At 52.5% G+C, this 15,069-nt stretch overlaps 6 protein-coding genes across 6 annotated transcripts; 2 read left to right on the plus strand and 4 right to left on the minus strand.

Annotated features, from left to right (window-relative positions):
- Positions 1–712: 712 nt before the first annotated feature.
- Positions 713–2,116, plus strand: PG994_010464 (glycolipid-anchored surface protein 5; the record flags this gene model as incomplete). Its single annotated transcript, XM_066861873.1, has 2 exons — positions 713–1,831; positions 1,892–2,116. 2 exons carry the CDS (start codon positions 713–715, stop codon positions 2,114–2,116), a joined length of 1,344 nt encoding a protein of 447 aa, XP_066710983.1.
- Positions 2,117–3,148: 1,032 nt separating this feature from the next.
- On the minus strand, positions 3,149–4,935 carry PG994_010465 (uncharacterized protein; the record flags this gene model as incomplete). Its single annotated transcript, XM_066861874.1, has 6 exons — positions 3,149–3,297; positions 3,415–3,932; positions 4,217–4,258; positions 4,313–4,414; positions 4,473–4,522; positions 4,606–4,935. 6 exons carry the CDS (start codon positions 4,933–4,935, stop codon positions 3,149–3,151), a joined length of 1,191 nt encoding a protein of 396 aa, XP_066710984.1.
- Positions 4,936–6,460: 1,525 nt separating this feature from the next.
- Positions 6,461–7,423, minus strand: PG994_010466 (dienelactone hydrolase; the record flags this gene model as incomplete). Its single annotated transcript, XM_066861875.1, has 2 exons — positions 6,461–7,095; positions 7,171–7,423. 2 exons carry the CDS (start codon positions 7,421–7,423, stop codon positions 6,461–6,463), a joined length of 888 nt encoding a protein of 295 aa, XP_066710985.1.
- Positions 7,424–7,978: 555 nt separating this feature from the next.
- Positions 7,979–8,887, plus strand: PG994_010467 (GAF protein; the record flags this gene model as incomplete). The annotated part of the gene is made up of 3 exons (XM_066861876.1): positions 7,979–8,011; positions 8,085–8,189; positions 8,438–8,887. 3 exons carry the CDS (start codon positions 7,979–7,981, stop codon positions 8,885–8,887), a joined length of 588 nt encoding a protein of 195 aa, XP_066710986.1.
- A 252-nt stretch (positions 8,888–9,139) lies between these two features.
- PG994_010468 (hydrolase) lies at positions 9,140–10,113 on the minus strand (the record flags this gene model as incomplete). Its single annotated transcript, XM_066861877.1, has 3 exons — positions 9,140–9,505; positions 9,540–9,902; positions 9,964–10,113. The coding sequence occupies 3 exons, from the start codon at positions 10,111–10,113 to the stop codon at positions 9,140–9,142; spliced, it is 879 nt and encodes a 292-aa protein (XP_066710987.1).
- Positions 10,114–10,721: 608 nt separating this feature from the next.
- PG994_010469 (uncharacterized protein) lies at positions 10,722–12,000 on the minus strand (the record flags this gene model as incomplete). The annotated part of the gene is made up of 6 exons (XM_066861878.1): positions 10,722–10,776; positions 10,824–10,998; positions 11,071–11,131; positions 11,187–11,309; positions 11,383–11,774; positions 11,970–12,000. The coding sequence occupies 6 exons, from the start codon at positions 11,998–12,000 to the stop codon at positions 10,722–10,724; spliced, it is 837 nt and encodes a 278-aa protein (XP_066710988.1).
- Positions 12,001–15,069: the final 3,069 nt, after the last annotated feature.

The raw sequence follows: 15,069 nt of genomic DNA on the forward strand, positions 1-15,069 counted from the left end.
TGCTCGACAGTGCCCCTTGCATCTCTAAGCCGATCGCTGGCCCGGCTCTGTCCTTGGCGTTTGCACCCGCCACGCAAGAATGCTAATGCTACGCCCCCTCTCTCCCCTTCGACTACACCTCATTCGACGTGATCTCGCGGTCATGGTCTGCATGGCACTGGCAGTTTTGTCGGAACGGCTAGAGACACCTCCCTGTTCTCCAAAATAATGAGATGCAAATTCCCAAACACCCGAACCTTCGAATGGGGATCCAGGGGTTGACTGGAATCTTGACTTGTGGGAATCCCGCCTCTCGTCACGTTCGCTGGCCAATCATGGGCAACCCACTCCTTCAAGGTGCATACCACGTAATCTATCGCTCCCCTTTGATCACCCGTTGAGAGCTTGTTTGGCCTTGACTTCTGTTTGGTTTTCTTGGACTGTCCTCGTCCATATCCTTCCTTCCCTTTTTCCTTCCAAATCCAAACTTTCCCACGACACAATCGTTACTTCCTCTCAACAACTTCTTCTCCCAAGGCAGCTCACTCGTTCCTGCTGCCTCTTCTTCGCTTATAAGCTACTGGAACATTGTAATTCTTTCTCTGCACATATCTAGTATTGGGGACTCGATCAGACATCCCTCACTCTCTTGGGATTGACACGGACTGGATATTAAGCTAGCCATATTTTGGAACAAACTCAGTTTCATCAAAACACACAGACATCTGTCACGATGCGATCCTACGAGCTTCTCTCCACCCTAGCCGCGGCCGGCCTGGTCGTCGCCGGGCCTACACCCACTGAGCCGGAGCTTCCCAAGCGTGCCGATTCGCTCACCGCTGTGTCGGCCTCCGGAAACGCCTTCTGGGCCGGCAAGGAGCGCTTCTACATCCGCGGTATTGACTACCAGCCCGGTGGTTCGTCTGGCGAGGCCGACCCTCTGGCTAACACGGAGACTTGCAAACGGGACATTGCCAACTTCAAGGACCTGGGCGTGAACACCATCCGTGTCTACATGGTCGACAACTCGAAGAACCACGATGAGTGCATGAAGCTGCTGGCTGACGCTGGCATCTACCTCGTGCTCGACGTGAACAACCCGAAGTACTCCATCAACCGCGAGAAGCCCAACCCGTCTTACAACGCTGCTTACTTGCAGAGCGTCTTCGCCACCATCGACGCCTTCCAGAAGTATGACAACACCCTCGCTTTCTTCTCTGGAAATGAGGTTATCAACGACAAGGTCGACTCGACCAAGTCCGCTCCCTTCGTCAAGGCTACAACCCGTGACATGAAGCAATACATCGGAAGCCGCGGATACCGCAAGATTCCTGTTGGATACTCGGCTGCTGATGTGTCTAAGAACCGCATGCAGACTGCCAACTACTTCAACTGTGGATCCGACGACGCGCGAAGTGACTTCTTCGCCTTCAACGACTACTCTTGGTGCTCGCCCTCGAACTTCCAGACCTCGGGCTGGGATGTCAAGGTCAAGAACTTCAAGGACTACGGTCTGCCTATTTTCTTGTCCGAGTGGGGCTGCATCACGAACGGTCGCAACTTTGAGGAGTTGTCTGCCCTGATGAACAAGGAGATGACCGGCGTTTATTCTGGCGGTCTGCTTTACGAGTACACCAAGGAGGGTAACGGTTACGGTATTGTCGACCCCACGAGCAAGGACGTCGATGGCCCCGATTTCAAGTCTTTCAAGGATGCTCTCAAGAAGTACCCCACTCCCACTGGTGATGGTGGTGCCGCCTCTACCACCCACTCCGTCAAGTGCCCTCCCAAGGATGACGACTGGTTGGTCGAGGACGATTCTCTCCCGGCTATCCCTGACGATGCCAAGAAGGTAATTTTCCCCTCGCCAAATTAACCTAACCTTTGGCGCGATAGCTAATAATATCTGTAGTACATGAAAGATGGTGCTGGCACTGGTCCTGGCCTGAAGGGTGACGGCTCTCAGAACGCTGGTTCTACTAGCACTGGTACCGCCGCTCCTGGCTCCGGCTCCGTGGAGGCTACCTCGTCTGGCAAGAGCGAGGGAGGACGACCTGCCCCATCTATGGACATGACCATGCTCGCCGTTTCTGGCGTTGCGAGCCTGTTCGTTCTGGCTGGCACCCTTATGCTGTAAGTAGCATAAGTGATGAGTTTGGTTGCGTTCAGTATCCTTTGGGACAAAATCATATTGCATTTCATGATGACCGGCGTTTTTCTGAGAAGGATAAGTTATGGGTACCAAAATAGCTGGGCCTCGTAAACCTGATACGATGGCCAACCCGAATGGCCAAAGTGCCCCCGGATGGGACACATCGCTTTGACAGGATTTAATTATAGGACTGTCAGACCTGATGTCCAAATCACATGTGGTCATAATCATAGAAACCATGGCATGTAAATCATCACAAAACGTACACAATTATTTGAGCTATTTCATTTACAGGTTCAATGTGAATGTTGATATTAGCGAAGACTTCTATTCCATAAGAAGAGTCGCCGGTGTCGCCTGTTGCGCTCGCAAATATTGAAGAGGTATGTTTCCAGATGCCTTTCTACATTCCTTCATAGGTAATTGGTCTTGCACCCCATCTTCGGTCAATGCGAAGCCGTTGCGAGTGCTGTCAGGAAGTTTCTTTGGAGAGTAGCTCTCTTCAGCTGGCGATAATCTCACTTGGACTCTAAGGGAGGAAACGTCTTGGGCAGAGAGCCTGGGCGGCCCCTTTGGATCTCTGGGGGCTGCAGTGCTCAGAGGTTCATACGTGCCGTTTGTGTGTGATGACTGCCAGACTTTGCACGAAATCTTTGTCTATGATTGAGAATAGCCCCTGTTCATTGTACATGGCGGCCTTTCGCCGGTTTTGTAATGGTAAATATGTATAAAATGCCCCCATACTATGATGTAGGTCCTGGGCATATACAGGGTATAAAAGTATGTATATCAACACCAAAATCGCTTAGACCAATGCTCCAGCAAATGAGTCTCGGCCTCACGAGCAGTTCCTTTTCCTGCTGTTGTGTGCGCGGTTCACCCAGCTCAGCAAGGCGCTATGTTTCCATCATACCGGGCGACGATAACCCCTCAAAGGGGATGCCACCTTGCCGCATCATGCCTTCCCTCCCTCCTTATATTCCGTTATAATGCATTATCGACCAGAACTCTTCGGCTCTACTCGGGTTTCCTGGCATAGACGATCTGGACTCGAGTCCAAGGATGGACTTTCTGTGAAGCCAGTTCCGTCCGTACACGAGCCAGCATCAGTTGTATTTGTATGAGGGGCCAGCCTAGAACATGGCCTAAAGGGTAGAGAACCAAGCCTAAAAGGGGGAGAGGACAATGGGTTAGTCGGCTTACGCGGAGAACGGGATGATTGCTTTTTTTGTGCCCCCTTTCGGCGCCATCAAGGGCAAGCATGAGTGTGCGTATAGACCTACCCTCCAAGCCTTCCGTTAAAGCAGCGTGCTGGAAGCCGCCAATTTCGCGCATTTTTCTGTCTCCGAAACTACCAGTCATCGGCTTCTTGAGGTTCGTTTCTCGAACATCCACGAAGCCCGCCGCCTCCATGGATCTCACCATGGTTTGTTGGGCTAGGAGGTCCATAGGCCTGCCCATGCGGCGACCGGCAGCCACGAGATGGTCATAAATGGAATGAATTGCCATGCCAGATCGAACCGAGCCATCATCACTCTGCGGTCTCAGGTCCATATGGAAGGTCTCGACCCAGCCTCCAGGCTTGCAGCATTTGTATGCTTCTCGGAAAAACGCATCCCAGTCTTTGATGCAACCGTGGAGTGACCGTAGGTATATGAAATCAAAGTGGTTTGGCTGGTACGTCCATTCCTGAGCTATGTCGTCTATCTCAAAAAGGACGTTGGGTGGTATCCAAGCTGGCTGGATAGGTGACAGGTCCACGCCTCTTACTTGAGCGTGAGGATGAGCGTCTCCGAAGTCTCTGGGAGTCCGGTCAGCATCATACCAAGGAGGGTGGCATTGGAAGATTAAATATACATAGCCCACTGTTGCCAAGAAGAAGTCAGTATCGTTCAGGAGCGCATCAACCATGGCAACTTACTTGTTCAATCCCCGTACCAACATCAAGGACGTTCTGGACGTTTTCTGGAATCGGGGCAAGGTATAGTCTGCCGTCAAGTAACAACAGGTTTGCGTGGTGTCTATAGACCGTATGAATACTAAGCTTGGATTCACCGGAGACAATCTGGCGGGTTCAAGACTTACGAATATTCTGCATATAAGTTCTGTTGCTCGTCATTGGGCTGCCTGCGAGGCATCAGCAACTTCACCACCACGACGAATATACCTTCAGAAGCTCACCAATATTCTGTGTCGCCATCCCCGCGGAGGCTGTGGTACCTCCGTCCGTGGATCATGCGATACTGCAATATGCTCGACGATAGGGACTGTGTCGAACTTGCACTAGTTTCTCTATCAGCCTGGACTGCTATAGGATTGGGCTAGTTGCTGCTGTAGTTACCTATCGTCTCCAAGGGCCGAGTCTGCGTCGTCAAAATGATCTCCAAAGTCCTGCGATGGAGATACCAGTCATGAGCATCTTGTCTCTCTAAGGACGACGATTTGCATTGCAACGGAGTCAAGGTGCTAATTACCGGTTCGGCCCAGTCTAGACCCGCGACGCTTCCATTTGCTATGGGCGTGGCATCGTCAGAACTTAGTGAAGCATTGTCCGAGGCGGCCTCGCTATCCTGAGTCCCGTCGCTCGTGCCCGAGTTTTCCCAGCTCAGCCCAATCCCTGTGCTCGGTTCACTGTCCGGCACTTTGGCCTTTGCACTATCGCTGCAAGAGGCACTGTCCTTCGACTCATCCGCACCGGCTCTCTCAGTGGATGATGATGAAGTTTCACTGATGTGGACACCAGAGTCTCCCTCCGTTTTTGAAAGGCCGCTCTCAGGTAAGGACCCGGCGACTTTCTTCGTCATAATCGATTTCGAATTGACGACGATTGACTTCGTGAAGGATATATTGTTTTGGGGCCCTTCGGGGAGGCCGGATTTATAGGAGATAGAAGCGGTGTACCTAGGAAATTGCGAGTCGTCACTGGCAATATTCACATATTGAACCGAGTGAGTGCCCAAGACTTGGCCGTCCGCTTCAAGCTTGAATTTTATTATTATTAATTCAATGAAACCCGGGACGTTAGCTATGGCAAGTGTTGTGACATGTCCTGGGTTGTGTGAATGGCGAACCACATTGTCGGGTCGAAGTGGCTTTGACCTAATAATGCTGGGGCGGTTAGGATTAAAATAAAGCGAGTTGATGACAAGCGGTGGGCATTCTGGGGCATTTGGATTGAATGCTGAAAGGCGCAAAAAGAGCCAACACCTTCGTTGCTCCGCCGTAGAGACGCATTTTGCACACCACGCACCACGCACTGCGGGTCGGCCAATGGGGCCAAGCGTCCATCATGTCGATCACACTCCAGGACTCCAGGGGAACCATGGGCAGAGCCTGGGTCTCTAGCCTTCTAGGCCACCCCCCCCCCCCGAAGCCTTCCCTCGCATGGAAGGCCGGCCGCTAGCCTGTTTCCCTCTCAGCCCAGCTTCCAGGTCGAGTCTCAGTCAAATTAATGCCTAGGATCGGGCCGGAGTCTCGACCGTGAGACTCGGTGCCGGTCGTCATGAGGGGGGAACATGAGAACTGGAGCATAGGCGCTGTCAGTGTCACAAAAGTGAGGTCAGTAGTGGGATTGCCTAGCTTCCCAGCGGCGGAACCTTCCAACATGAGATTTACGGAGATTGCCGAGCATTGCTTAAGACAATTAACGATACGACCTCGCCGAATTCGCCGACCAAGAAATGAGTAGTCGAGACCTGGGACTTCTACTAATGCACGGTACTTTTACTTCCATTTGCAGTTGTTCGTTCACTGATATGACCCCTTACTTCAAAGTTGTACGTAGGCTGGCCCCCTCGACGTCTGGTTGTAGAAGTCGTCGGGCGTCAGACCGAGAACCACGCTGATTCGTTAAAAGTGTTTGCTGTGTGACGGTTAGGTACATAGGTATATTTGCATGGGTAGAGCAATCAGCTCGCGCGTACAAGCATCCAGTCTGGAACCGACTTCCCGTTGCTATTACTCGACCCGAGTAGAACTACCTAGTTGAGCTTGGTCCCCCATAAGTTTTTCCGCCATCGACTACCTTGTCGAGCGAATTATATAACGTTCAAGGCAACCTCCGCTTACCAAGTGCACAAACAGTATACTCCATACGGATAAGTCGATGACGGGCCAAGGTCATCAGTCGTCTTATCCTGGTCTTCCAGCAACTTGGCTCTATCGACTAAGTCCAGCACAACGTCACGCACGCAAGGGGGAAATGTACCAGACTGTAATCACGGCATGTGACTTACTTCTTATTGTCGAGGGGTCACACGAAGTACTTATTCAAAATCCCTTCCTGTATATTGACATTAGAATGTGACCAACCGTATTGGCGTTAAGCCATTAGCCAAGGTGCTTGATAAACCAGTTCACTGTCTGGTCTTCGGCCCGCAAGCCCATCTCTGCCTGCTTCGGGTCGTTTGGGTCACCCCGGTTGGCAAAGCCATGCCTTGCGCCCTCGTAGACCACAACTTCGTGCGCCACATCCTCGTTAGCCTCGAGGATCTTCGTCAGCTGGACCATCTTCTCCCGACCCAAAAAGGCGTCATCCGGCCCATTGGCCACGCTAAGTGGCAACCGGACGGCCAGGATGTCCGAAGGCATAGACACGAAGGACGGGTGAGCTGTGAAGCCACAGACGACCAACGGCACGCCTTCCCCAGACCCTGGAGGAGCTACCCGAGTCTTGGGGTTGTCTTGGGTCAGGAAGATGGTATGGGAGCCGCCCCAGCAAAAACCGGCTACGCCAATCTTCAGGTTCTGCGTTTTAAAGGGTGGCGGGTTGGCCCGTAGGTTTTGAAAGAACTTGACAGTCCGTGGCTTTGCTACAGATTGTCTGGTCCAAAAAAGGAACGGGACTATCAAAGCGATCGTTTTCAGGGCCCAGTATGGCTTCTTGACAAGAGTGGTATACCAATCTGGAGATGGCGCCATGAAGCCGTCTATATCGGCCAGAAGGGATTGAGATGGTGCCGCCCCTTTCAATCCACCGTGTCAGTACATTGCGTATCACGGATCACGGACTGGGCACACGGTCAGGGAGAGATTCTAACCGTCCATGAAATCGGGCAAGTAAACAAGGAATTCTCCCCGTCTGGCATAACTGTCTGCCAGGGCCCGGGTGTTCCGCAATTCCCAGCCAAAGCCATCAGAGATGATGACAATGAGTGCTTTTGGCTGAGTACCCGCTTCCGGCTGGGCAACATAAGTTGGCAAGCCGTGGATATGCTCAACACGGCCCGTCAGTACAGCGTCGCCGTGCAGTGTTCCGGTGAAGCATTCTCGACAGTACCCCGTAGACGTCATCGTAATTGATTTCTTAGGGCTGAGCTGGTTGCAGCTATATGCACTTCTCTCTGTGTCGTCTCTTCTGCCATATTAGCACAATGGACGCTGAAGTGGTGATCCCTATTACTAATAAAATACGTCTTTGCAAAACTGGCTCCGCCAAGTCAAGACTTTCATACCTACTTAAGTAATTAGAGTAAGACGACGATGATGTTGACAGTGATGCGTTGTCAGTCCCTCTCCAAGGCAAGCTTGGTAGTCGCCAAGTGGAGTTCCAGTTAGGTAAGATGGACCCAGATAGTCGCTTTATTCTTGACCTAAAGTAGGTAGTGAGCGGACGAGACACGGGAAGCCGGCGGGAGTTGCGAGTTCTCTTCCCCCCACAAACGGTCCTTGCGTAGCGTACTGTCAAAATCTTCTAAAACATGAGCTTTGGGCGTCTAAGAACCTGCCAGAGTCCGAGATTTCGAAACTATCGGTGAACGGGTGTTGGAACATCGTCTCGAGCTTATTTTCTTTTTTGAACTTGATTTAAGTGGCTTCTCCGGCTGACAGCACGATATAATAATCAAAATGGTTAGTGCCCTTGAATGCGTTTGGTCTCGGGTTTGTCGGTGACGGACCAGTCGTATCGATCCAAATAATGGCACTTACACGAGCTGATACGTTCATTCGTTAGGTGCACGCCGACGCCTCCAACTTTGCCGAAGGTGTCACGAAACAGCAGGCCTACGACCAAGTCCTGCTGCAGGCCGAGGGTCTTTTTGACGGCCAGCGTAATTGGGTTAGTTCTGGGAGATAAATCCTACTTTTCGTTTGATATGTGATTATCCGTCTCTATCTGGATGGCAGAAGAGAAAGTTGACTCGTCGCCTCTGAATATAGGTCTGGTGAGCATGCTCTTCATCCGAGGGCCGCCTATTGGTATTGGGCGTAAACGTGACAATCCCTTGGACCTAACGGGATAACCAGTAACCTATCCAACGCTGCTTCGTTGCTATGGCACGCGTACAAGTCCCTTCCGGAGCCTAGCACCCATGTCAACTGGGCAGGTACAGTGTCCCCCCCTTGCTCTCTCTATATCGCAATTCTTCACGCCCCCTTTCTCACCATGTCAATCCGCCCCCCTTCACAGGTTTCTACACACTAGATGCATCCGCGTCGCCGGAAAAGCCGCGGCTCATACTAGGTCCCTTCCAGGGCAAGGTGGCCTGCCAGACCATCTACTTTGGCCGGGGCGTGTGCGGCGCCGCCGCGTCCACGCGGACCACGCAGCTGGTGCGCGACGTCGAGCAGTTCCCCGGCCACATCGCGTGCGACGGCGACAGCAAGAGCGAGATCGTCGTGCCCATCGTGGTGGATGACAAGGTGGTGGCCATCATTGACATCGACTGCGCCGTGCTCGAGGGCTTTGACGATATTGACCAGGCCGCTCTGGAAAAGCTGGCGGCGCTCCTGGCTAGGAGCTGCGACTGGTCCTAGAAGTCACAATGGGAGGCACTTGAACAAAATATAGAGATCTCGGAGGGCAGGGCGCCCGAATATAGACAAAATGGCGTTCCACATGAAAATCTTGCGGTTTTACACAATAGAACAATGAAAATGACACTCAACATTGGATAATTCAATAGCGCTGAAATCTCGAGAATGCTCAGCAGTCTAGAGCATCGGGATATATTTACGCGTAGGCGCACTTGACTCCTGTCATCAATCCAACGCCGTGTCCAGCGTGTCTCACTCTTCAAACCGTATCTTACCCTGGCTTATGTCGGGATAGACATCGAACCGCCTCTGGCCCACGAGGGGGATGTTCTTCCGAGTCTCCTCGATCTTGGCGTTGTCCAGCTCCCAGCAGACGGTGGTCTCGGCCTCTTCGGCCTCAACGAGGACCTGCGCCATGGGGTCGACGATGAGGCTGTGGCCCCAGGCGCGGTACGAGGCCGCGTCGTCGCGTGCGGGGCTGCACAGGGCGACGTAGATCTGGTTGTCCATGGCACGGGCCTGGCCCTGCAGGCGCCAGTGCAGCGGGCCCGTCGTCGTGTTGAAGGCGCCCGGGTACACGAGCGCGAAGCAGCCCTTGCGCGCCGCCACCGTCGCCAGCTCCGGGGAACCGCACGTCGTAGCAGATGGCCACGCCGACGCGCCCGTACTCCGGCAGGTCCACCAGCGTCACCTTGTTGCCCGGCGACAGCACGTCGCTCTCGCGAAACGTGATCTTGCCCGGGATGTCGATGTCGAACAGGTGCACCTTGCGGTGGCTCGCGAGCAGGCCGCCGTCGGGGCCGAACGTCAGCGACGTGTTGTAGTACTTCTTCTTCTTCTTGTCCGCATCTCCCTCCTGGTCGGCGGCACTACTCGCCGTCGAGTCCGAGTCCGAGTCCGGGGCCGCCTCGGGGATCGAGCCGCCGATGAGGTAGGCCTTCGCCTCGGCCGCCATGGCCGACAGGGCGTGGAAGGAGGGGGACTGGTCGCGCGGGGGCGGGCTCGGCAGCAGCGTCTCGGCGTAGGCGGGGGAAGTAGTCGCAGCCGTAGGGGGAATTGAAGCACTCGGGCAGCACGATGATCTTGGCGCCGTCGCGCGCGGCCTCGAGCACCTTGTCGCGCGCGTGCGCCAGGTTGACGGCCTTGTCCGGCCCGCTGGCAAGCTGGATGCAGGCCAGCTTCACGGGCTTCTTGAGGACGGGTGATGGTGTGGTAGTGGTCGCCATTGTGCGTGTCAGTGGCCCTCGGAAGTAGGCGGCGGGTGACAAAGACGGTGCGAATTTGCAAAAAAGGCTTGAGGCCCGCAGAAAAGGTCTCATGGTGGTTGTTGAGAATGCATTGTCAGCTAAGTGCATGTAAATACAAGTAGATGCCATGCCATTGGGGCAATTGCCAGAACCGACTTGAGAGGGGCAGCCAGATAAGCTGCGGCGATAGTGGGGTATCGGTGATGCAATCCTACCCGAGCCCAAGACTCGTCCGGGAGTTCGCATTTGATGGTTACGAAATGGGTGTTCTCGCATGTTGTCCTAGCCGAACCTTCAAGCGCTTCTCGCTGATATAATGAGTGTTAAGAGGGACAAAGTATAAGGCATCACCAATCTGTTACATACTGGAACAATTTACCTGCATTGGTTATATTGGTAGGTAGTCTGCTAGATACGAGGTTCTCTATCGCCGCGACTTCAAAGTTGTGTAGTCATATATCCTCATCCTTTTTTTGGTTCCCATATTTTAAGGCGATAGATCGTTTCATACTGGTAGGATGATTGTTTTCGCATCCGGATGCCAGTCCACAAAAGCAGTATCCCATACCTTCACCATGGTGCATAACCTATTTGAGCGCCTCGGCAGCAAAGTTGGGGAGAACAAAGGCAGCCTCGTGAACTCTGGAGTTGTAGTATCTGCAGAGCTTGACCTCCTCCTTGCCGACCACTTGCGCAGGGGTGTCTTGACATCACGGCCAGCCTCCTTGCAGCAGACCATGAAGCCGATCTGGCCCGAGGGGTAGGTGGGGATTGTGGTGAAACCATACTCGGCCACGGGGAACACTTCCTTGCAGTCCTTCTTCAACTTAGTGATCAGGGGAAGATGCAGCCACTGGCTCTCGGCTGTTCGTTGTAATTAGCGGAAAGTTCAATACAATATGGTGGTAAGGCACCACTAGACATGCAGGGACGAACCTTGAGTGGTGATGACACCGCCATCCCTCAGAGCATCATGCAGCAGCTGGAAGTAGGGCTTCTGGAACAGGCTCTCGGCAGGACCCTCTGGGTTCGGAGGAGTCGGTGATAATGACATCGAAGCAGTTCTTGTAGTCGTTCAAGAACTTGAAGCCATCACCAACGTGGACCTTGCTCTTGGGGTGCTTGTAACCCTCGGCCATCTTGGGCAGGTACTCCTTGGAGAGACGGATGACAGCCTATTCAGTCGTCAATACAGTCGCCTGGGTTCGCTTATAGGAGGACATGGGTAGCCGGTGAGTGGAACCCTACCTCATCAATGTCACACAGGGTGGCCTCTTCGACACACTCGTGCTTGACGACCTCACGGAGGACACCGCCATCACCACCGCCAATGACAAGGACCTTCTTGGGGTTGGGGTGCGAGTGCATGGCCAGATGGGTGATCATCTCCTGGTAGGAGAACTCATCGTACTCGGTGCACTGGATGACATTGTCCAGGACCAGGACGTTGCCGTGCTTCTCCGACTCGAAGATCAAGACATCTTGGTACTTGCTCTTCTCGTGGTGGAGCACCTTCTTGACCTTCAGGGTCATGGCCTGGCCTGCTGCGGTGTAAGCAATGAGAACCGCTCGACGGTGAATGTGATATAGTGGCATAGACTTACCGGCCCACATCTCAGAGATCTCTCTGAACCAGCCATCTAATTCCTGTTAGCCCGATAAACTTCGGCAATCGCGACAACGAGTGAGTCTATGGAATTCAGTGAAAGGGGCCCCATGTCTTTCGAGCAGGAACCTGCTCCAGGACACCCCCTCCAGGCGGCTTGACCAGCCAAGGGTATCGCCAGATGAGCAGTTTAACGGCATCATCACATGTAAGTGTTGAGAAAACCTACCCTTAATCGTGGGGTGTGTAATCTCGGACATCTTGTATATCGGTGTTGTATGGTGGCCAGAAAGTGTCCGCGTCCAGTGTGCAGTTTTATTTGGTGTTTTATCAGGATACGAGGGGAACCGACGAGTTGGAGAACAGTGGAGTTGATGTTGTCGTTTCTTGACCCAGTTTGTGTGAACGAGAGCAGACTCTGCCCTTTTGAAAAATTTTAGCCGTTGAGCGAATAATGGCATCCGAACCGAGTCTCCGCAAGCAACCGATGTCTGCCCAACCTTGACGCGGGCCAGATGGTTTTGCGCAGACTTGCATTGAACCACAGCTTAGACTAACCTTACGCCTTATCGATACAAGTGGGATACGGAAGTCACCTGCATATATTAAAGGTACATGGATGGGGTTGTGGTTGAACATTTCTAGTCACTCTAGCCGTCGTTCGATTCGCACTTGGCGAAACGATGAGTGTGCTGATGATGAGGATAATGATGAGCCGCAACGAGTAAGTGAGAACTTCCATGTAGCTAAATAAATGAGCCATATTGAATGTATCAACCGTCTCTATCCTTCAATAGCGTCTGCAGGTGGTTAATTTAGGTTCAACCCTATACACGCAAACTTCGCCTACAAATAGTAGGTAGTAGTAGGTACCTAGGCACGAGCATCCACGACCGTTGGCACCTAATAGTTACGAGAATTGAGTTTGCTGTTTAATTCATGCTGTAGTCATGAACCCGTCGATGCGAACACAGTCGGCTCAAAGGCATGATAAGGAATTGCTAAGGAGAAGAACAGATTGGGTTATCCCTCTGATTTGGAAGTAATGCAACACTCACTGAATACTGCTTATATAACGTAACTGAATCGTAAAGTATCGCTACCTACCGCATGTTTCAACGCCACGTGCGTTAAGGAATATGTCCTACTTGAACCGAGTTCGGTAGATTCATATACTTGCCTATTTTAGTATTGCAAAGCACGTACATAACCGTCGGTGGCTTTTTACAATCCGGCGGTTGCTGGTCTCAGATGACCAAGGGAATCAATCGTACCGGATATCGCTTATCGCCTGTTAGCGTTTGCGGGCCGGTTCCGCTCTGACTTCCATCGCTGGTGTTTCCATGTTCAAGTATCTTCCGCAGTCCACACTTACGCAGTCCAAGGGACCGCTGCCGGCACCATCGATTTTGCCTCCTGTAAGCTTAATACGATACGCGTCCATACAAGCAACCCTATGCGTATATTTGACATACAGGAGTGACTCACAACACCAGGCCGGCATAGTATGCTGCTGATCGCAGAGAACCATACAAGCAATCGTGTCAGCTGTCCCATACCTTCTAACCAAGTCCTGGTTTATGCATGTCAGACAGTCCTTTCCGACCTCACAAGACACTCAGAGCTTGGCACTACAAGCAACCAACACCAGCATGCATACAGTACATTTTGCGAGTGCGAACCATTGGACCATGCCAAGCTGACGTTAGCACGGACGAATGGACGAACGTTTGCCGCACGCCAAATCGGACGAAGGATTTTGCGTTACCGATTGGGAGCTGTCCAAGATCCTGATGTGCTTGGACAACCGCCAGGTTGCCTATGGGGGTAGGGTCCTCAAGCTGGCTCGTTGGGGGCTGTTGGCTGCCTCATCGACCCTCATCGTGTCGGCATATGTCTAAAAAGCCAATACCCTGACCATGCTGGGCACTCGTTCTCAAAGTTGGGTAACACATATCACGGTTAATAAGGCGCGACGGCCAGCAGGAACCAACCGCCTTACACCACCTTGCTTTCTTTGTTCGCATACATGCATATCTGCAAGTTAGTAGTATTGGGGGCCGCTTCTGGCACACTTCTCGTATGCCAACTACACGTACCCAGGCTAGGATGCCGCAGCAGTTTGTCCCAGCAGTCTATTTGCAATACAAAGATGGGATGCCTCCCTCCCGTTGATGGCTCGGGCGTACATCAAGCAAGGGGCTCTTCGGAAGATTCTCGCCTCCAGCGGATACCGGACGCTTCGTAACTTGATGTTCGGTTTGTTTCCACCGTGGCTTCTTGGATCTACCTATTATATATTAGATTACACCGATGCCTGTTCCGTCAGCCAGGTGCCAAGCTCAGGCGTTACGAAAGAGAAGCAAGGCTCCGATTCTGATCTCTGACAATGGCGCCTAGATCTCCATCTATTGATACGCATTACCTGGGGGTACATACTTGTCCTCCTTATTCATGCATACATGTAATGAGGTGGATCAACAGCCATAATAGAAGCCAACTTGATGTTTGTCTCAATCGATTAATGCCACAGTACCCCTACGAGACTAGTGTAGGATGATGGTGAACTCCATCGAATTCCGTTGTAATATCTGGCCTGTCCCGACTTTGTGAAAAGCTGTCTTGGTATCTGTAGCCCGTTATCCAGGTTATTAAAGGAACCTCAGTAATAAGTACCCCACCTGGCTGCAGAATTAAGTGGTTGCTTCTGCCAAAAAAGAACAGCCATCGATATGGAGAAGAAGCAGGAGAGAAGCCATTGGAGATGGGGCCCTGATTGAATGATTGAGCAAGCCATCTAGGTAGCTGCATGCGCCCGTCGTAAGCAGATCCAGACGCACCCTTTCTTCCCACGTGTTACTTCCCTCCCACGGATGAGCCGGCTTCGCGGCCTGCATCAGTGCTTATGGGGAGACGAAAATCGTGGACCGATGAATGATCTCCTGTCTGTCTGGGCCCATTGAAATTAGAAGGGCGTTGGTGATGCTGGAAGGGGTTTGAAAGGATTCTGGCACCGACTATGGGAAGATCGAACCCCGTTCCGACCCTTGCAACCGCTTGGCTATATCTGGTAGTTCAGCTGGGGGCATCCTGATATCCCCGTCCAGTCGAGTCGCTCGCTAATTCGCTTATTTCGCCGTGTGTTTTATCTTGCCATAGGTTTGCTGTGAATTCATAAGCCTCGTCATTGCTTTTCTGCCCAACCTAGATTTGCGGATGGAGTCCCACCCATCTCCGGGCGTCGTGTTGCGGCTAGTGAGCTTCTAGTTGTGCATCCACCATGGACCGTCAGCTTCAGGATGCAACGCATCATGGGTGTAGCTGTATTT

Source organism: Apiospora phragmitis (assembly GCF_038363925.1).
Source record: "Apiospora phragmitis strain CBS 135458 chromosome Unknown utg000010l:1.0-9815664.0:1.0-9183399.0, whole genome shotgun sequence".
In the NCBI taxonomy this organism is placed as follows: domain Eukaryota; kingdom Fungi; phylum Ascomycota; class Sordariomycetes; order Amphisphaeriales; family Apiosporaceae; genus Apiospora; species Apiospora phragmitis.